The 22,144-nt window shown below is 35.2% G+C and overlaps 1 protein-coding gene across 1 annotated transcript in view; it reads right to left on the bottom strand.

The window, feature by feature from the left end:
* Positions 1–22,144, bottom strand: part of Cntn5 (contactin 5) — a 1,017,390-nt gene that overhangs the window by 261,009 nt on the left and 734,237 nt on the right. The window contains exon 11 of the mRNA XM_005377960.1: positions 2,246–2,427. Coding sequence (XP_005378017.1) covers positions 2,246–2,427 — 182 coding nt within the window. The remainder of the gene's footprint in view (positions 1–2,245; positions 2,428–22,144) is intronic.

Here is a 22,144-nt window from a genome sequence, read left to right as displayed (position 1 = left end):
CTTGGTCAGAAGCCGTCCTAATCACAGCCTATAGGGAGAGGTCACAGGCATCCCAAGTGGCTATAAGGTGTTTAGTTTTTCTTTCTAGATAATAATCTAAATTATTTTTCTATTTAATATGATATGCTTTGGCGTGTCTGTCTTTACCCGGCTGCCCTACAGTTATCCACGACAAGGAAAACCCACAGATTGTTTCTCAGGAGCGTTTCACAGGCAAACCTTCTCCTTGGGAGGTTCATCAGGAAGAAGGTATATCACTGATACTGAGTGAAGGCAATTTTTCAAACTTCTGCAAATCATCCTCACTGACTCGGAATTAAGTTCCTGTGGTGAGAGGGGAAGAGGGAGAGTGGAGCTGTGTGAGAGTCTCCATCTCAGCTACCTTACTTGGGTCGGGGCCATTTTCAAAACAGAGCAACTTGGGGCTTTTCCCTAAGAGCTTTAAGAGTAAGAAGTATTTGTTAACATTGTGTGTATGTGTTTGTCTGTGTGCTTACTGTCTTGAGTAGCAAGTTGTGGTGGAACACTTGTTTTTTATATTATCTGTTTTTTTGCAAAGAGAGATCATAATATTTCATTCTGCTACTTTGAGGATAAAATGACAATGTTTTCAAAGATTAATCAGTTTTCCATTGGGGTATAAAAACATTTGTCCTCTATGGTTAGAGAACTGTCCCAATAATTGGCTTTAAAGAGTTGTGGATAGTTATGAACAATGTGAATTTAATGCAAAATTATGAACTTTGTAGATTTCATCCGAATAAAGGATCCATGACTCAAAAACCAAACCAAAGCACGTACTTAAATCCTACAAATTATTAACCGGTTCTATGTCTTTTTCCTTGAGATACTGTCATGAGTTCAGGTAGTAGACCTCTTCAAGGCTTTCCCTCCGTCCTCTGAAACGCATGCCAAAGATGCTACATGTGCCTTGTCATGGCACACAAGCCTCACTAACCTGGAGCTCCCCCTCATGCAATCCAGTCTGATCACAAATTTCTTTGAAGCGCTGATGCTAGCATGTCTAGCGGTATGAGACAATTAATAAAGTTCCTTGGGTGAATGAAATGCACACAAAGTACTCAGTGTGCTTGCAGGGCTGAATTTCTGAAAGAGCTGGTACATGGAAAAATAGGTTGAATTTTGATATTAGTTATGTTTGAAAATATTCACTAAGGGTCCCTGTATATAAAATTTTGCCGGGCTGGGGTTGTAGCTCAGTGGCACAGCGCCTGCCTGGCAAGCGCCAGGCCCTGAGTTCAATTCCTGGTGCCAAAAAAGAAAACAGTAAAAAAAAAAAAAGCCCAAAACATTTTGCCTTTTAGGAGAACTGCCTTTGAAATCCAGTGACAGACGTAGTGTCTTTCATATTTGGATAAAAAATAATCTTACTTGCTTATGCAAGTGGCATGGCTTAGTGCATTCCTCTCTTGTTGGTGTCCTCAAGCCGAAAAGGAGAACTTTGTCACTTACCTACTGTATGCATTACACCAGTATATAGGAAAAGTGAATATGATTTGTAACCGTTAGAGGCAAAGGTGAGACTGTAAATATTTGGAACCAGATGATCTGGTTTCCTACACATTACTTGGTTGGCTCTTGGATAGTTTGGGGTAAAATAAATGCCTGTAGTCTGTAGAGACTATAGATCATACAGATGCATTAATTTAGGTCAGAAGTCAGCAAACTTTTTCTGTAAAGCACCTGACAATAATATTTCAGGCTTTGCAAATCAGCCTGTTTCTGGCTTTATTTAATTTTGCCACAGCCAGGCACAAGCTGACACAGACCTTATGTAAATGAAATGGGTATGATTGTGTTTTAGTAAAACTTCATTTACTCAAAAGAAGCAGCTCAACAGGATTTAGTTCATGGTAAACACATTTTACCCATTGATTCAAGCCAAGATCTAGATTAATTTAATACAATTGTAAGATTTTTAACTCATCAGAGGCTAGGTAATGCCAGGAAAATGCCTCCTGTTAAATGATGTAATCTCTGTATGTTATTCAAAGAGATCGATAATTCCTCATTCATTTTTAATTTTAAAACATTTTTGTAAGCAAAATAATTTTGCAGGAGTCTCTATCATGCAAAGAAGCATAATAAATTATCGCTTGGTTTTTATGTACCTAACAAATAATGCTTAGTTAAATTTGCATGTTGGGCCTGACTCTTGGGATGAATTTCCATTTTTGACCTGACTCTTGGAAAGTGAGCACCATGCTTTGATGGAAACACTTACTGTATATTTGTAATTGCCCGCGAAATGAATTTTTTCCACGGGAGTTTTCAGCTCTGCATTCATAGATGCCGGCGTCATCCAGCTGCACATTTGGAATTTCCAGCACGGCCTGAGATTTCCGCAGTCGTGACTTCCCAGGAATGTAGCCACTGACCTTCATCCATGTGATTGTAGGGACTGGGCTTCGAGAGAGAGAAGATACTGTGAATACTCTTTCCATTATTAGGGACGTAGATTCTGCTATCTGGCAACTTAAGTGCTTAATAGGCTGAAAACAATAAAAGGTATTCACAATTAAGGACCACGTGCCACTTGATATATTTTACTTTCCGTGTGGATTATCTGATAAATAGAGCGTAAGGGTAGCATCTCCTTTTCTTCCTTATTTCAGCACAGCAATTCAGAGGCATTGTATGTTTTAATACATTATGTTTTACATTTTAAGTGTTACATTTTTTAAATGAGGAAGGTAATTTGGCATGATTACTAATAAATGTTTAATATAATGAGTCAAACAAAATAATTTTGAATTAAACAAATTAAGAATTTTCCCTACCTGACACAAATACAGTTTATATGCCTCTATGACAGCTATATCTACATGTATTTTGAGTTATTTTTGTCTTTTAAAAAACATAAAATAAGTGCACATGCTATTATTAAAATACCATGTCCAATAAACACTAGATTGATTATTCGCTGCTTATTATTACCTTGTATAGGTGGGAAAGAATTTAATTAACTGACTCTCATAATTAGACATTTAGCATAGTACCAGTTTTGCTTTATTATTTTATTTTTTGTCACTGAATAAACAATGCTATTATGAACAATCTTGCATGTATATCATGTACTACTCCTTTTCTTTTCTGCAGAAAACCTTTATAAAACTCCAATTACTAGATCAAAGGGCATGGACATTTTTTGTTTTAATAAATACTGCTAGATTGTTTTCAATAATATACAGCACTTCTTACATCTCTATCAGCAATATATGACACTTTTTCACCATATCCTTGCCAGTGTTTCATGTGACCAATCTCTTTAATTTTTGTCAGTACTGATAAGTACAAAGCTGTATTTTGTTGCTTATTTAATTAATTAAATTGATTCAATTTAATTATTTCCCTGAGCTTTCAAACAGTTGAACAATTTTCATTGTATTGTCCACTTGCCTCTACGTTTGTATGGATTATTTGGTCATTTAATTTTTCTTCTTTTCTTTTTCAATATCTGTGTGCATTATTTAAATTATCAGAATTCCTTGTGTATTAGGAACATTAAAACTGTATTTGTTTAGAAACGTTCTTCCTCATTGTATTGTTAACTTATTATGGCATCTATGATACAATTCTATACACATTTTTCGGACAAAAAAGTCCATAGTTTTACTTGTTTAGAAAATTATCTGTAACTTCAAGTTTATATCAATATTTTCTACAAACTATCTAGAAATGTTTCCCACCACATATACATTTTTAGAACTTTCTTCTATCTAACTGAAAGTTTTAAAGTGAGACAGGAAAAATAACAAATTATTCCGGCATGTTAAATACATGAAATTTCTTGCTTGCAGTATGATTGTTGTTTTTGTCATTTTTCTGGTTCTCGTGTCCTTGAGTCTGTTTTAGCTTTCCCAGTTCTGTTTTACTGGTTCACTCCATGCTATTTATATTTAAGCTACTTTATGGTCTGGGCGCAGTCTACTTTCTCAGCTTGATTCCTCGCTATCCCTGTCCCTACCTTTCGACCCAGAGACACGTCTCCGTGTTTTCAATCATATCTGTTAACATTCTATGAACCCCTCGAGACCTGCCCTAAACACCTCCTCTTCAGTGGAGTCCGTAGTAGAGTTATTTGTAGTCAGCTGAGATATTTTCTTCTTTTACTGCTAACTTTTTTTTTTTTTTTTCCAGTGCCAGGGATGAACTCAGGACCTTGCACTTGCCGGGCAGGCGCTGTGCCGCTGAGCTAAAATCCCAGCCCCTTATTCTTTTCTGTTAAACAGCAGAGTGCTTTATTATACCTTACTTAATCTCCGCTAACATTTTACTATAAGTTATATATGCTATGTGTAAGATAATTTCTAAAATATTATTAGAGAAAAAATATATTATTTTTATAGGGAAAATAGCCATATACATTAATATAAAAATGCTATGGCAAGTTACTGTGTATCTCTGAATACCTTTCTGCTCTGTCTTCTTAGGAATAAGATATGATATGGCTGAATTAAAGAGTTGACAATTTTGGTTGTTTTTTTAGGTACACGCACCAGAAAAGTTGAACTTTGCATTCCTGAAAAACTGATACATCATCATCACATGACATTTTATTATATATCGGAATGCATTTGTGACTTTTTATTTAGGATTTTTCCTGCTGTATTCAAAGGTGAGATTGTAGGTAACTAAGGTTGTTTTTGTATATACATATTAGTGAATTTGTGTTTGATTGTACACAACCAGCTTTAATAGATATGATATCATAATGGTTGGTGATCGCTTAGCAAATATGTCAACATGTTTCTATTGCTTATATTTTGTTTCTGTTTTTAATTTTTAATTTTATCTTTTAAAAAGTAAAATAAAATTTCATAACAAGACAATAGGAGAATAAAAATAGTAATGTATTATGCATTTTTATCTTTAAAGTAGTTAATTAGAGTGTAGGATATGGGCGTAAAATTTCTCCTCATTGAAAAGCTTTGTGCTAATATTGTTTGGAGGGTTGCCTATATGTTTCATCAACATAAAGAATAGAAAAATTATGTTTTCCTTGAAATACTTATGGAATAACAAAAGTGACCTGGATCTGCCACTGTCAGAGGACTTAATTTTTTAAAACTATTTTTTCTTTGACTAAATATTGAATTTCTCCTGGCAAATTTGTTACTTCATGTCCCACTATAAAATAAACCACATTATCCACAATTTCAAGTATAGCGGAAAGTATTACCATTGGTACTTATTGAAAGTTTATTTTTAAATTTCTTTATTATGAGTAGTAAGTGGCAGTGGTTGAATGAAATGTGTTTCGTAGCCAGACTCCTGGATATAAAAGCAGCTCTTTGACTGCAACCTATTTACTGTCTCATTTCTTAGTTCCTTATACTGTAAAATACAGCAGAAATATTACTACTCATGTCAGAGTGTATTTGTGATTATTGGAGAGATCTGAGAGTAAGCAGGTTAAAAATTTGCAATAATATGGTAATCTGTTATGGGCTTTATAATTTTAATGGCATAAATGATTGTTTTACCTTCTTTCTTTACCCGAGTATCACATATTGGTTAGAACCCTGCACCTTCAGGGAAACCCAGATTACAACACTATGGTCCTGCTCCCTTTGGCAACACACATACTAGAAACACAATATGGATACCAAGGTGCTATGCAACTTTAGTAAGTTTACTTAATTTCTCTGAATTTGTTTTTCCCTTGTGTAAAAGGGACATTTACTTATTGTTTAAAACTCAATTACCTCAAGGTTATCGAAATCATTTTTCTTTCTTCATTTAGCATGTTCAAATTGCCTTATAAATATATTGGGTATATTTTTAGTACTCAGTAATTGTTTATGAAATAAACTAATGAAATATTTTCATAAAATTATTGAGAACAGGGTCAGATACACTTTTGTAAATTAGTTGCCATAGAAATATTAATGACAAAGAGTACCCAATAAATGCTAACAGAATGATTTTCAGATTATTACCTTTGTGAGAGGTTTCTCTCTTTTATTGTTTCTTAAATAAGCATTTTGAGATTAACTACTTGTGTTTCAATTAATGAACTTATCCTTTTTGTTAATAAATTGCTTTTTCTTGATTACTGCATTTAATTATAGTTCAACATTTCTTGCCAGATGATCCACATAATTGTTATGGTTAATAATAAAGTCATCTAAGTTTGTCGTTTCCCCGATAAAGAGATGTAGCAACATACATGCTTTGATATCTGCCTTTAATAAATACACTTGGAACTTGCAGGACAAATCTTTCTAGTGGAACATAAGATCAACTTTTTATAAGTTTTTTGTTTATTTGAAAAAAAAGGAATCTTTTCATAACAAAATTTAAAAATTACCTCTTACTTTTTATTAATTATGTCACACAAATAGGATTTTAGTATTTTTCATAGTTAGACGATTTTACCTTCTATCCAATCAAATGTTGTGTGAACTACCTGTGCCCTAAAATAAAGTAAAAACGCCACATGTGTTGGTTAGAGTTGAGCGATTGGCTTTGGAACGTGATTGGCTTTGGAACTGTCCTAAGTATTGGAAGGGCACGATTTGGCTCTGAGTGGGTGGGTTCTGAAAGCGCAGCCTCACGTCTGCTTCCGGTCCCTTCCTCGCCCGCACTGTACCTTGCTCTGAATCCTGGGGATGGACTGACAGCCTTGTCCCACCACTCCCTCCTGCCGTGATGTTTCTGCTTTGGAAGGAGCTGCCCCTCAACCGAATCCCCTTCAAACGTGAGCTAAACTAAGCCTCTCATCCTTCAAGCTGTGGACATCGGCTATTATGCCCAGCAGAGGAAAAGCTCACTATACACCACATCAACAAGAGCAAAGCTTTTGGGCCTGAAGCAGGAATGGGGATCCTCGAGCTGACCTGTTTATCCATGTGTACCATTGAAGCTACTATACATTCCGTTTCAATTTTGTCCTAATTGATTTGTGAGACAAAGAAATGTTTTAATTTTCCACTATTCCCAGTATTATTTGTGGCTTGGTATATTTTAAAAAGTTTTATTTTGCTTCTTAATTAATTTTCTCTGTGGAAACAAGTGCTGATAAATATATTAATTTAGAGTTTTAATTATATTTATAAAAATAAAATTATCTTTTTAGGTACAATATATTTTACTTTAAATTATTTTAAAAGGAATCGATTAAACTCATGTATCTTCTTTAGGGCTGGAGATTTAGCTCAGCAGCACAGCACCTGCCTGGCAAGTGCAAAGGCGTGAGTTCAATTCCTGGTACTGGAAGAAAAACAGCAAAACAAAAACAAAAACAAAACAAACTCATGTATCTCATGTATCTTCTTTACTTACCTCTTTGGGTATTTTTTGTGGTATATCACTTTGTTCCCTGTATATTGCAAATGATTTATGCTTAAGTTTTTACCTCAACATTAGATTTGCAATTCTTTATGAATATAATAGTAGTATTTGACTTTTCAATTTTGTTGTTCAAATTGATACCCAGTCTTAGAATTGCCAAATGCAGACTAACACACGATTTCATACTGAATGCTTATATTAATCAATCTTGGAATTATAAAACTGATAGATTAAAAACTAATAAAGGAAGCTATGACAACAAAATAACTACAGATTAAAAAAAGAAATTTAGAAAGTAATAAAATAATGCTATGAATATAAAACAACATGTAAGTTAAACATCAAATTCTATACAGCTGAAGAGCATATTTCTGAAAATACTTGACAGTTTTAGTTTCATATGCAGACAGAGACGGTGAAAGAACATATGAAATATTTATGGCTACCTGTTGATAGATACAAACAAAGCTAGAGGGTAAAAAGTAAGTTCAGTCAAGTCTAAGACATGGAGTCAGGGATGCAGGAGAGGAAGGAGAGGAAGTCTAAAGACAAAGAAGATTATATAATATCCTCAGAGAAATGGCACAAGTCTTTCCAAAGTAATAATGACATGAACCTATGCATACAGGAACCCTGATACATACAAGACACTTCTAAGATCACAGAACACACATATTAAAAAGTAACCAGAGAGGACACTCAGATCATGCTAAGGGCCAAACATTGATTAGCAATGATTAGCATCCCCACTAGGTTTCCGATAGCAGCAGTGGAAGCGGATGGTATTGGGATAATTCTATGTTAAATGTGCTTAGATAAGAGGGAAAACTATGAACCTAAAATTTTGTACCTTGTCGATTTTCTTTAAGGACTGAAAATGAAATACAGATAAGAGATCTACACTACCAGACTGAATGCATCATTACCCACAAGCGATCCCTGAAAGATACGTACTTCACCAAGCAGGATACATTTTACTATAATGCAACAACAAAAATTTCAATAATGGGGCCAGGGATATAGTTCAGCGGCGCAAGCGCATGCCTAGCAAGCAGAAGGTCCTGAGTTTGATTCCTGGAACCAAAACAAAACAAAACAAAAATTTCAATAATGTAGATGTGGAAATGGTGACAGTATTGAAATATTGCTGAAAGTGGTCTATTAGTCTGATTTTTAATCTGTATATATGCTAATTAACTTTATAAGGCTTAAACAGATAAAAAAATTCTCAGGCTGGCAAAGTGAAAGAGGGTTAGAGGGAAGGGGAAATATAACTGAGATGAGTTATACACATGTACCAATTCCCTACAATGAATGTAGTCACTATGTATTGCAAACATGTATTAATAAACATTTTTTAAAAAGAATAGAAAGAAAAAATAAAAGAGCACATGATTAAAAGGAAAGACTGATTAGAGCATACGTGTGGAAATATAAAATAAGTTTGCTTTTTAATTTCTAAAATTTCTAATTTCTCTTTTGTCCTGTAAATAAAAATGTATTGGAGGGTTTATAAAATATTTAGAAATAATGTGTATGACAAGAATTGTACAGAGGGAGAATGCGTAATGTCAGATTCGTGCTGGGTACTTTTTAATTTTATAAGTTTTATTTTCAAAAATTATTTCCATTTGTTTCTTATGTTAACTTTTTCCTTTAAATGATTTTACAAGGGTTTTCCAAGGAATAGAATCAATCTTTCTTTTCTTTTCTGTTCTTTCCGTTCTCTCTCTTTTTCTCTGTTTTCTATCTGAATGAAATAATTTATTATGTGAATTAGTCCATATGGTTATTGACTCCAAGAGCCACTTGACACATAGTCTACAGGCCTAAGAAACTAGGTCACTGAGGTAAATCTCCTAATCCAAAAGCTCAAAACTTGAAATTCCGATGTTGAGGACAGGAGAAGATAAATGTCTCATCTGCATAATCAAGTGAAAATTTATCTCTTCTGCATTTTTAGTCTATCCAGATCCCAGCGGTTTGGATGATGTCTGTCTTCTCCTCCTTATAGTCTGTGTATTGCTTTCATTTGTTTTTAGAGACTCCCCATTGTCCTATTCCTGAATTTAATGTTTGGCCCTTAGCTAGGGGTACATTTTGCTCTGAAGTGCAGCTAATTCATTGTGCTTCAGCTCAATCCTTTGACGTTTGTTTGCAGTCATTTTAGGACAGGGTTACAGCAGCCTTTCCTCGCTGTCCTCTGCCCATCGGCAGCATCAGGTATTTTTACGGCCACCTGCAGGGTTTCTTTCCCCGCTAGTTTTTGCCCTATGTATTTACAGCCTGTTCATATTTTCCATGGATCACAACACAGGTTTCTGGAAGCTGTTCTCTGTGTTGCCGAGGGTTTCGGTTTCTGACCTGCAATTTTCAGACACATCAGCTTCCCTGGTCTCCCTCTCAGCTCAGTTTTCGGCTCAGTGGAACCGCAGTGTTCTTCTGGGGTGTCTCCTCCCAGGGGAAGTTCCTGTTATTTCCTGACAGGAGACCGGAATGATAATCAACTCTACTGCTCGCTCTATCCCCTGCAGGACTGTGCTCCTGAGGTATCATCCAGGGTATGAAAGTAAGGGTTCCACTTATCTTCTTCAGCCTTTTAGTTGTTGATAGTTGAGGCCAGTGTGGTGTCAATTACTCTAATGTGATATTTAGGGGGCCTCCGAACTCATTAAGCAGGGTAAAATACTGGGTAACAATCTAATGTATTGAACGTCCATTAACAGAAAACTGATACACTGTTCTGTATTTGCTTTATCATTTATACACTGTATTAATTATTAGATCAATTATATCTATGTTCAACACATGGAGAAGACCCAGAAACGTAGCTGAGAAACACAAGTGAAAAGTGACTACACGTGGTGCAATCTTAGCAATGCTCAAACATGAAGCAAAAATGAAGAATATATTCTTAGACAATCATGTGTCCTATAATAATAGTTTTAAATCTCAAAGATGATAACTACATATTTCACCATCTTTGTCGTCTCCTGAGGAGGGTCAGAACAATGCTACCAGAGGTCATCCAGTGAATGTCAGGGTTATTGTTACTGTCAGTATGCTTTAGTTCTTAAGCTGGTTGCTAGGTTCATAATTAATCAAATATTATATTAAGGTTTCTGTAGATAATGTTTGCTGGCTTCACTCCTTCCTCATGTAGTCTCCGAACTAACCATAATCCCTTTCCAAATGCAAGTTTTGGTAAAGAAATAATTTTATTTTAAACTCTAAATTTCTATTTCCCTTATCAAATTTTATTACCACTGTTGCTTGTGATACCATCTCTAGTGTAGCCATGAAATTTTTTTAAATTAGTAGATGTATGTCTAAAAGAGTCTAGGTAAAGTTGTTCCTATTTCCTCAGTGATCATTGGTTTCCATTTGATCTCAGAGGACAAATGACTTCTAATGGTTTACATTGAGTTTCTTTCTCACTATACCCTTACCAGTAATTTTATGTGCACATGAGCAGTCTAAGCAGTGAACGTCTCACTGAGAAGAAAGCTTAGTTCTTTCATTGTTAGAATAACCACCTCCTAATAGATTTAAATCTGGATTTAAATATTTTCCCCACAGTGAAAGACAAAATTGCTGAGCTATAGTCTTTAATTTCTACCTTTGTGTTTTGGGGCTTGCCAGATGGCATTATAGCTGGACTTCAATTATTTATGTAAGAATTAATAACCGCAGATTGCTGTAACCAAAGTGAATTACTCTTGTTCACTTTCCTAAATTCTTAATGTCTTAATTCGTAGTGATATAGTCATTAACTTTATGGCTTATACTTGAACCATTTTAAGTTTTTTCATTTACTTAAACTGTAATAAAATCTGAATTCCTTTGCGTTCTTTGATCCAACCAATCAAGGAAAAGAATCTATATAAATGGGAAAAATAATTTGTAATATGGGAAGAAAGAAGATCTATCAAGCCACACACACCCCCCGCTCCCGAACAGCATTTCTGCAATGAGGGAGATTAGGGTCTAGGGGTAGGAGAAGCATTCTCACTATGCCCCTGAACTCCTTCAGGAAAACTTTTCTGAGAGTGCACTATATGCCAGACTTATATTTGAAATTAATCACTGATGAGAATGACACAATTCCTTGAGAAAGTGATGAGTAGTTAGAAAAACCTTTAAAAAACCTAACCACGTGACTCAGAGAGTGGGTGGTAAGAAAACAAATCAAGACTACACTAGACTGGAAGATGAGGGACTGTAACCCAGAAAAGATGACACGTGAGACGAGTTTCAAAAACACTAAGGCACTATCCAGGCAGCAGAAGAACTGCTGGTAGGCAGACTGATGCTCGGAAACATGGAGAGCGCTACGAGCCAGCTTAACGGGATGGGGGCACCACACGTGGTTGGGCTTGCTAAGGTTGCCCCATGGATTCAGGAAAGCGCCGGTACCTTTACGGGGAAGACAAAACCTACTTCAGAAAGTCACATTCAAATTATGAAAGTTGTCATGATTTCATTTCTTTTCTTTCTTGCCTCTTCATTATTATCCTAAAATTGTTGTGTGAGTTGTTAGAAGCTCTTGGAGTATTCAGTATTAAATAAATAACATTGATGGAGTGCCTGAAGATTTATTTGGAAAGATTTCCATACCTAGCACCCTGCTGAATGACACTGTGACCCTGAGCCTACTAGCAGTGCTAACATTTTAGTGACACTTTGGATATCCCTTATTCATTCATACTGTCCCTGACAAGGTAGGGGAAAATGTAAGTAATTGTTCTTTCAAGTGACGTATTTGTAATTAAGGATAATTTATTCACTTTTGTGGGCACTTCAGATTTAAAACATATACTAGTGAACAAGAACAAGTGCTTCCTAAAGAAAACTATCTGAAAGCACAGTAACATTTTGATCTATAGAATATTATCTGAAATGAATTTCTTTATTATAAAAATCTGAAAGTGGGGTTGTTGCTCAAAAACCCTACCAATTTAAGTTACATTGAAAGAATGAATAGAAACGTCAGTTTTAACAGTGAAGCAAAGCACAGTTATTTTTCTTCTTTGTTCTGCTGAAATTATATCTGTTCAGCTAAAAATCTGATTTCTTTTCACAATAAGCAATGCAACTTAAAAAAGATAAAAAAGTACACTAATGTTTTATGGAGGATGACACTATTCATCTGGCTCAAAATATCTGCTAATAATGGGAGAAGACTCCATAGATGAAGCCACAGTGAAATTCTGACACAAGCCTTTTGTTACATACCATCAAAGTGACAGGATAAAAAGTGTCTCAAAGTGTAATTCTGGAAAGTAAGGAAAGTACTGAATGAACTTTGGCCATTGTTGCAGTCATTAAATGTATTTTTTAAAGACCATTTTATACATATGATGAAGTAATGTGTAGAATATGTCAAGGCAGAAGGAATACTTAGCTGTAAAGATTTAATGATTTCAAAGGAAAGTACTCCCCAACCGCAGTTCACTCTTCACAGACAAATTGTAGGTCTGTCTAATGGAGCTTCCTATTTTCCTTGCATAAGTCACAAGTGAGATATGAATTTTACATCTGATGTGAAAATGTATAGTTATGGCTCCTCTGTGACTTGCACAAAAAGAGGGAAACATTGTATATCTTTGATGGAGACTGAGAGAAACAAGTTTTATAACTTTTCTCTAAGAAAGCACATAAAAATCCATCATAAAGAAGCTATTGAGCCAAAGGGTATTTTTTATTTTATGTTCATGCATCTTCAGAAAAGAGGACAGAATTCCACGTTAATGTGAGTGATCACTGCTATTTATATAATACGCAAAAATGTTGAAGGCAAAAGTTTTCTTTGTAGAATTTTGGAAACATGGAGGGGTGGTGGGCGTGAGGCTAGGGTCCTGGCTGAAAGGGAGCTACGGAAGATCTCTTCCTTGAGGCAAGGGATCACGGTGACAGCCTCCACATGAGCGGCCTAATTGGGCTTTTGGGAAAGAAATTAACTGCATCTAACTTGAGTACAAGCTTTAGATCTCTCTGCTTAATGATTCTTGATTCGGAATGTATGATTACGTATAAACTCACAGTCTTTCCATGGCATTAGTTCTGCCATGGATTTAGGAGCTGCAGCTCAGAATAAGTACCACCACTTCTAATTATCTGAGGCAAAGAGTCTAATTTAGGTAAAAAAAAAAAAAAAAAAAAAACAAACGTGGTAGTTTCTGTGAGACTATGGTCTGGTATAGCCTTTATGTTTCTACAATTTTTTAAAAAATTTACTATTTTTTCTTTCCGTTTAAAAATTATGTAAAAGTGAAAGCAGTTGATTATGGGACTAGCTCGAGTCACATGTGTACGAGCAGCTGCACGCCTCCATTTCCACTACACGGTTCTGCTCAGATTATTTTTATCCTCCAAACCAGAGGTAGTTGCACAAATCGAGAAAGAGCCAGGAAGCTCCAATGACAGAGTACTGTGGCCAAGGGACAAGAATACATTTGCTAATAACTGAAAGAAATTCCTGGAATGATGCTATAGTCCTCCAGCATTTATTCATTCAGCAATTATACTCAGGGTTATTTACTGTGGGCTACACTTTTTAAGAGACCTGGTAGGTACACGACAAATATGGAATTCACATAATTAATTAACTGATGACTTAGAGTATATTTTTAAAAAGTATGGAGATGGGAACAGCCAGTCTATATGGTGAGGGTTATTGAGGCAAAGAGAGATAAAAATATTCTAGAAATAGTTGATACAATATGGTGATCTCTGGGGTCCTAGGGGAAAGAACAATGCATGTAAGAACTGAAGGAATTTCAGTATAGTTGCTGCTCCTTTAGCCATGGGGAGTGATGAGGCTGCAGAGGAAGGCAGGAGTGAGAATGAAGCACCACGGAAATCATCTTAAAGAGCTTTGACTTTTCCTAATTGTCACTGAAACTCTAGGATATGTTTCAAGTAGGAGAATAATGTTTGCACTTTCATTTAGGACACAGTGGGATCTCCAGTAGCCCCACCGGTTAGCATGTGGTACGTATACAGGACAGAGTGCAACTTCTTTAGAAGAGACATAACGCACATTTTAGGCTCTACACTCAGAGAGCATCTGGCGAGTTCTCCACGCTCCCATTATAGCATGAAAGAAACTGTGCGGTTCTCATCAACAAACACCTGTGGGTGTTGTCTGATAACACTTTGTTCCTCAACACACGTGACCTCGGAATGGATGATAGCCCTCTAGCCCCTGAAAGGTATCACGAAGAAAGCTCTGAAAATAACCAGTGTTAGAAGTAGAAAGAAAACCTAGGAGGCTGATAAATCTCATATGGTTGATTACTCAGGTTAGGCAAAAGTCATGGAATGAGATTAATAAATGGACACTGAAGATATTTAAGAGGATTTCATGCTGGATAGAATATGCGTGTTGAGAGAGAAATGGCATTAGTTTTGGGGATTATGGCTTGCATAACTAGATAATAATGAGAGAGTATCAACTGGACTCTTACCATGTGTGAGGCACTGTTTAAAGCACTTTGTATATGTAACTCAATGATTTGATGACAACTGTACAAAGCTGAAGTTATTGTCATTTAGTTTATAGATGAAGTACAATGAAGTTAAGGACTTGAGAATGAGCCCCGCTAACTCTGAAATGAGATTATGTACAAGGGCATAGGAAAAGAACCAGTGGACTGAAAAGTTTGAAAATTTGGAAAGGTTAACAACCAAGAAAGTATGATTCCTCGTAAAGCAGAAGGAGGTAAGACACAGAATGAAGGTGAATTTACACTAGATTTGCATTGTATACCTTTTGTTGTTTTAAAAAGATTTTTGGAACAAAGTATGTGGATGGAAAGTAAGAGGTTTATAGATCTAGAGTCTGAATGAAGTCATCATTTGCCCAATTCTTTCAATTATCTCTGGGAAGAAAACAATCTAACATTGCACGTTAAATCAGGACGTGGAGAAAAGTGTCGGAATTAGCTACTACGAAGTCATGGAATTTGATATCTGGTGTGAAAATTGCCCTGGTACAGTAAGTACACTGAGGACCTAGGTAAGAATAGGAGCACACACTGACGGTGAGACTGAGCTGTAGGGTTGTCGGCCACTTTCAGAGGTGCTAAGCGGTGTGAGGAAGACACTCAGGCCTTGAGCGATTAGATTCAGGGAGGACTTGGAGAGCAGGTAAAATGAAAGAACACTGCGTTGAGGGTGTTAAAGCCAGGTGAGAGAATTACTAAAGCAATAAACCTTGTACTCTGGTACAGAAAGGATAAAGGTGAGCGCAGGAAGAAATTGAAAACCATGGATGAGGGAGTCTAAGTACGGCTGCAGACTAAATTGTGATGGAAATAACGCATAGTGAGGTATGGTAAGGACATGAAATCATGGGAAATTGACTTTACTATTTCAAATTCGATGTAATTCCATATATTCAGGTTTCTTTGAAGATCAGGATATTTTTAAACAATAACGATATTTTATCCTCCTCTTCTCTTCTTCGATTTAATGTAATTTTCTGTTATACTAAAAATGTTGACTTGTTTCCAAGTGTTCTTCTCAAATTTAATGTTTATAAACTCGAGCACTGCAAAGTCTTCTTGTTTGGATTTAGTACATTTTAAAACCTTATAAGATTTGTAAAGAATTGCAGAAAATGAGTATGTAGATAAAAGCTAGAGAAAAAAAGAATTTGCTTTGTTGATAGATTACAAATCTATGACCACTCTCCATGTTAATTTCCTGTTTGACTTTCAACCTATTTTCATCTGCACAGTTTTATCAAAGTATATAGCCTTTAAAATATTGTAAAATAATACACGTTTTATTAATACAGTAGATAAGATAAAATATTGAGAACTGTATTATGCTTTGGAAATGGGGAAACTGAAGCTGGATACCCAGTAAAATATGCACTTACTAAAAATTGATATTTATAGACAAATGGAAAAGATATGACATTCTTTGATATTGATTATACATATTTCTATTCTCAGGGACTATATGGGGACAAATGAAAAATGTTTCTTGTTTAGAAAAGCAACATGTGGATTTCTTTCTTCCTTATTCAGGCAGTGATAAGGAAACAGATTCATTATTTAAAAGTAGAATTCAGAGTCAGATGAATATTGTCATAAGCATACATGAGAAATTTATGCAGGTCTATTTTGGCATAGAAATGCTGGTATAACAAATACTATCAGAGAGTTCTTGCTTAATATTCTTCAAGATTTCATATTATAAATATATAATCACAACAAATCCATAGGATTAGACTTTTCTCCATGATACAATTCATAGTAATGATTATTTCATGTAGTACATTGCTTACTAAGAAGAAACCTAAAGCTCCTTAATATATATTTCTTGCTAATTAAATTTGCTGAAGAATAACTTTTCTCTAGAATATTTTAAGTGTTTACATTTATAACTTTATCATTTGAATCACTTCTTGTTTTGGCTAATGTCAAGGGATAAATTTGAAAGTGGGAATCTTTAAAATTAGTTTTTAGTGAAATAAAGTATAATTTCTTAACCTAATAAAACAAAATACAAATTAATAAACTAGCTAAGTGATTTATCAGAAAAAAATCACTCAGAACATTCTGAGAGATGATTTATTTCATTGTATGTAATACTGTCATGGTAATATCCTCACAATTACTGCTATCTTACAATCTTCATGGGCCAAATATATCAACATACATTTCCATTGTTCATTTAATTTTAGCCCCAAGTTCCAAAAACACAGATTCAAGTTAAGTGAATAAGTGGTTATGTGCATTAGAGGTTTTGTGATACAGAGGTTCATGCATTCATGTCTGACTCTATGAATTCTACAAAGCAACAGAATGGAGAAAATGAACCCTACTTCTCTGTGTATCTTTCCATGAATAAAAGAGAGGCACATTAGCATAGAATGTTATATAAAACCACTATCTACATACTGGGTTACAGAAAATACAGTTGGTGAATGTTACTAAGAATTTTTAAGATAGAAACTCTAGACCTAGCTCTATAACTTCATGCAAGACTCTTGGCAGTTTACTTAATTTATAGTCTAGGCTTTAATTTAATTTGTGAAAATATTGTGTTTGGAAAGAGTTAATTTGATTTATTTGCTAATTAAATTTGCAGAAGTATAATTTTTCTTGGATAATTAGCTCTATGAATACAATTAAATGACCTTTTACTTTGTTCCAGAAATAGATCCTAAATGTTCCAGAATCTCATGTGTGAGGCATGGCTCTGCCAAGGTAACTAGATGGGGGTGGAGGGATTCTAAATTCATCAGTGGACTGACACACTAATGCACCACAATTTGCTAGCCATATTGGGAGGGGATGGAAGTAGGAGTTGGGAATTGGCTGGAGGGAGCAAATCATGGGGGTATAACCTTGGTGACTAGATCTGGCTTTCAGCCCTGCCATTGATGATCTCTCTATCCCCCTGCTTCTCTGCTGTAGGGAAGATAACAGCTTTCTCCTGCTCCATTATGATAACAGCTTTCTCCTCTTTCCATTATGATTATTCTGTCTCCCCAGAGGTCTAATAGCAGTGGGGCCAGCATCCATACCATGGACTAAACCATTGGAAGCCACGAGCCAGATTAAATCTTGCTTCTCCTCCTAGTTGGCTTGCTCAGGTACTTAGTCACACGGATAAAAGTCGTACAAATATGATATATTATTTAACTGTGACAGAAGCCTAAACATTGTTTTTATTTTCTAACCTTTACCAGTAAAGTGCTGAAGAAGTGAGTCAATAGAAATTAAAAGAAAAGTTAATTTTGAAGACATTATTCTCATACACGTTCAGCATATATAATCATGTGCATTATCTCTGGCTCTGCGGGGAGTATAGCAAGAACAAATGTAGCAGAGAACAATGAGGCACGCAGATGAGTAGATTACACAAATCTTTGGTAATCTTTGATCTCTCAAGGGGTCAAGCAGCCATGCCAGTTACACACAACAGTGATGAGAGAACTGTGGCTCTCACTCACTTTAAAGACAGTGGATTCTGTTCTGTTCTTCATCACATCATCATCATCACCATCTTCCTCCTCTTCATGACTGCTAGATAAATACTGCAAAAGTGCACTGGACATGCTCAGTGGGTTAGACTAGTGTACTTTCCTTCTGTCTATTTCTCTCTAAACTCAGCTATACCGAGGCCAACCCTAGCACACTCAGGTTCAAAGGACAGCACATCACTCAGCTTATTTTTATGGACGATGATATTTGGAAGGAATTTTCACTGGAATAAAGTACAGAATGAGCTACAATCCTCTGGTTTTTAAAATGGAGAACACAAACATGTTGAATAATTTATTAACAGAGAATATTGGCCATCATTTCATTATAAAGATTGAATGTGAAGATTCATTACCAACCTTTATAATTCTAAAATTAACTCCATTTGTTAAAATCTGTTAAAACTTAAAAACTCCTCATTAGAGCCCTGGAGCACAGATACCTCTTTATTCATTTCACAGAAGGCAAAGTTTACTCCTCAGTCAGTCCCAGTAGTGAGGTAACAGAGGCTTAACGTACCTTTCACTATTATTTATGCTGTATTCATATTCGCAATTTACTCACTTTTTATACTTGTGCTACCTAGTGATTTAGTCACTGAGACTTTTCCTAAAGAGGAAATATTTCATCCATATAAATAAAACCAGCATGTTTCTTAGATACTGGTACAAGCTGTTTTGTTTTGCCATTTTCCTCCTCAATTTGAATGCCATGGATCTTTCTACAAAAGTCATTGAGCCAGAAATACTTACTAGCCCAAAATAGGAAGCAGTATTTATGTATTTCATCAAAACATATCTTTTGTTTTCACAACTGCTTGACATATGACCTTTGAAATTTACAATTTTTACATCCTTTTAGCCTTTTAAAGACTGAAATATTTTAAACATTACCAGAAAGCAAAGTAAAATGTCAGCCCTGACTGAATATGTAAAATAAGCTCCAGAAAATAGTTGAACTCATAGAAAAAAAAAGAAAAGTTTGACCTAAAACAATATTAGGTGGGGAAAAAAACCTCACTACTTCATTTACATAGAAATATTTGATAGGTTACCCGTTTCTTTAGATGACTAGGGCACATTGTAATATACGTTACAAGCAGAACGCCACCAGAGAATGAATTTTCTACCACTTATTTTGTAGTGGAAACCAGGGAAAGCAGAATGACAGCACGTAGAAGGACAGAATGCTGACGCTCCCAGCTTACGCAAAGCCTGAGAAATGGAAGGGGTGACGGAAGGCGCTTCGGGAAGAGGCAGAGCGTTAGAGCGAGGCAAAGTCTTCAGAAAGTGAGCGGTGCTCCACCGTGTAACAGAACGTGACGGCGAAAGAAGTACCGTATGAGCAACCGCTCTTTAAGGGTGATTTTCTGGAAAAATCTAACAGCGATATTTTCGTGCAGGTATTATCATTCGTAATGTATAGATTTTGAAAATGAGATGTAAAAGGAGTTCACCTGCCGCACAGAGCTGGTAAAGGACTGAGCTGATATTAGAGATCAGGTCTCTCAACTACCAAACCTTTATTGTCCTGATACTTGACACTAAATCACACCTATTTATAGAAGCTGCACAGGTTCCTGTGAATTTAACATTACAGAAGCTTATCTTTTGGAGGATTGGACAGGTTAACTTAGAACATTACTTTTGTTTCCAATGGTTTTGCTTTAAACTCTTTCTGAGGAAAAGTTTCACTGAAGAAATATCTTATTACCATTCTGTTCCTAGAGTTAGTGTATAACATTTCCAAATAAAGACAGGTAATATGTGTGATACCTCACATGGATACTACTTTATTATCCTTATTCTCTTCACTAAATAAAGATAGTTAAGATAGTTTGGGGTCAATGTTTACTTTTCACTTTCACTTACTTCTTACTGCATAATTAAAAACAGCTAAGCAGGAACTAAACTAGATAAAGTATATTAAAAATGAATCTCAATATACTGGAGATCAGTAACAATTTTTTTTTGTGTGTGTGGAAATTTATAAACTGTTTGTAGATTTCATATGAGCCCTAAATTCGCAGACCATAAAATAACTCAAATTAATCTTAAAACACAGAACAAAACTGGGCAACTAACACTACCTGATTTCACAGGTTGTTATGAAGTTGTAGTAATACAGTGCGAGTCACTATTTAGATCGACAAATAGATCAAAAGAACAGAAGCTCAAAAATAGACAAACATTATTTATTTATTTATTTAACTGATTTTTAACAAGAAAGCAAAGCTAGTGTATCAGAAGTAGGTGCATCTTTCAACAAAGAATTCTGGTATTTTGGGTTATATATATATGCAAGTAACAAATTTTGATCCATACATACATAGCATACAAATTTAACTTAAAATATCTCATCAATTTAAATGTAAAACTTAAAACTACAAACTTCTAGAAGAAAAACTTTTGCAGTTAGTTTATGTAAATATTTTTTAGATATAGAAACAAAAGCTCAATTCATAAAAGATTAGTGAAAAATTGAACTTCATCACGATTAAGAACTGCAGTTTGCTATTTGAAAGTTGTTGTTTTTCTCAACAGTACTAAGTCCACAGCCCTTTTATATTTTGAGATGGTATCTCTGAGTCACTATGTTATGCAAGCAACAAAATATCGTGACAAATAATAGGAAATAAGTGCTGCTATATTGCATTTTACTACTTTTTAAAAAAAGCTACTAGGTAGGAGGAAATGTGTGCAAATCACATATTTAATACAAGACATATTTCCAGGATTTTAAAAAATTCTTTTTTGTTTGTTTTTATCTTTTTGAGACAGGGTCTCACTGTGCAGTTCAGGCTGGCCTTGAGCTCACTTTGTAGCCCAGGCTGGTCTCGAACTTGCAACAATACTCCTGCGTCAGCCTCCCGAGAGCTGGGATTACAGGCGTGCGCCACCACGCCCGACAAGAATTCTAAGAATTCAAGGAGAAAAAAATAACAAAAACAGTGAACAAAATATTAATTTAAAAATGCAAGCATCAAGGAAACACGTAACATGCTAAATAACATCAATGATTGGAAAACAGTTTGGCAGTGTCTTAAACAGTTAAACCTGTAGGAAAGCATCCCACTCATAGGTCATCAAGAAAAATGAATACTTATGTGCCTACAGCTTGAAAAGAAATGCTCAGAGAAGCTCTGTGGTAATAGCAGAAATATGGAGTTAACTTAAATTTCCCTAAAGATGTATATAGGTGAACACATTGGGATATAGCCTTGATCTGGACTGCTACTGAGGAACACAAAGGCATGATCTATGGCCCCACCCTGCAATTTGTGTTAACTTCCAAAAACTCAGCCTAAGTAAAATAAAGCTGCATACCACAATGAAAAGTTTATTATTCCAGTAATACAACAGTCTAAAAAATATAAACAAATAGATAGTGAGAAAAAAGATCTGATTAGTGTTCTCTTGGCATCAGACACATGCAGGGGAAATGGGGAGAGAATGCAGTTATACATGTGGAAATTTTATGAGTGGTGGACTTGCTTATCCTGTGGATTATGTGAATGGCTTCATGATGACAGTACAGACGCTAAAATGTATCACCCTGTGTACTTTAAGTACTTTATCATGCTTAAATGGTACCTCACTAAAGCTTTTAAATGCAGCTTGAATAAAATCCTTCAGCAGTGTATTCAATTAATTTAATTGGACTTTTACCTAATAAAATTACTTTTGTTAATCATTGAAGAGGTAGAAAACTGTTCTTCCTATTATAGTCCTATAATGCCCTCACAATAAAATAAGAACTAAATTGGTAAGCATTTTATCTTTTAATAAATTACATTATATAAATTTATAAACAATGACTATAAT

The sequence above is a fragment of the Chinchilla lanigera genome, unplaced genomic scaffold (genome assembly GCF_000276665.1).
Source record: "Chinchilla lanigera isolate Chin_1 unplaced genomic scaffold, ChiLan1.0 scaffold00011, whole genome shotgun sequence".
NCBI classification, from domain to species: domain Eukaryota; kingdom Metazoa; phylum Chordata; class Mammalia; order Rodentia; family Chinchillidae; genus Chinchilla; species Chinchilla lanigera.
Note: the sequence above shows the minus strand (reverse complement) of the source record. Positions and strands in the feature narration are given on the sequence as shown.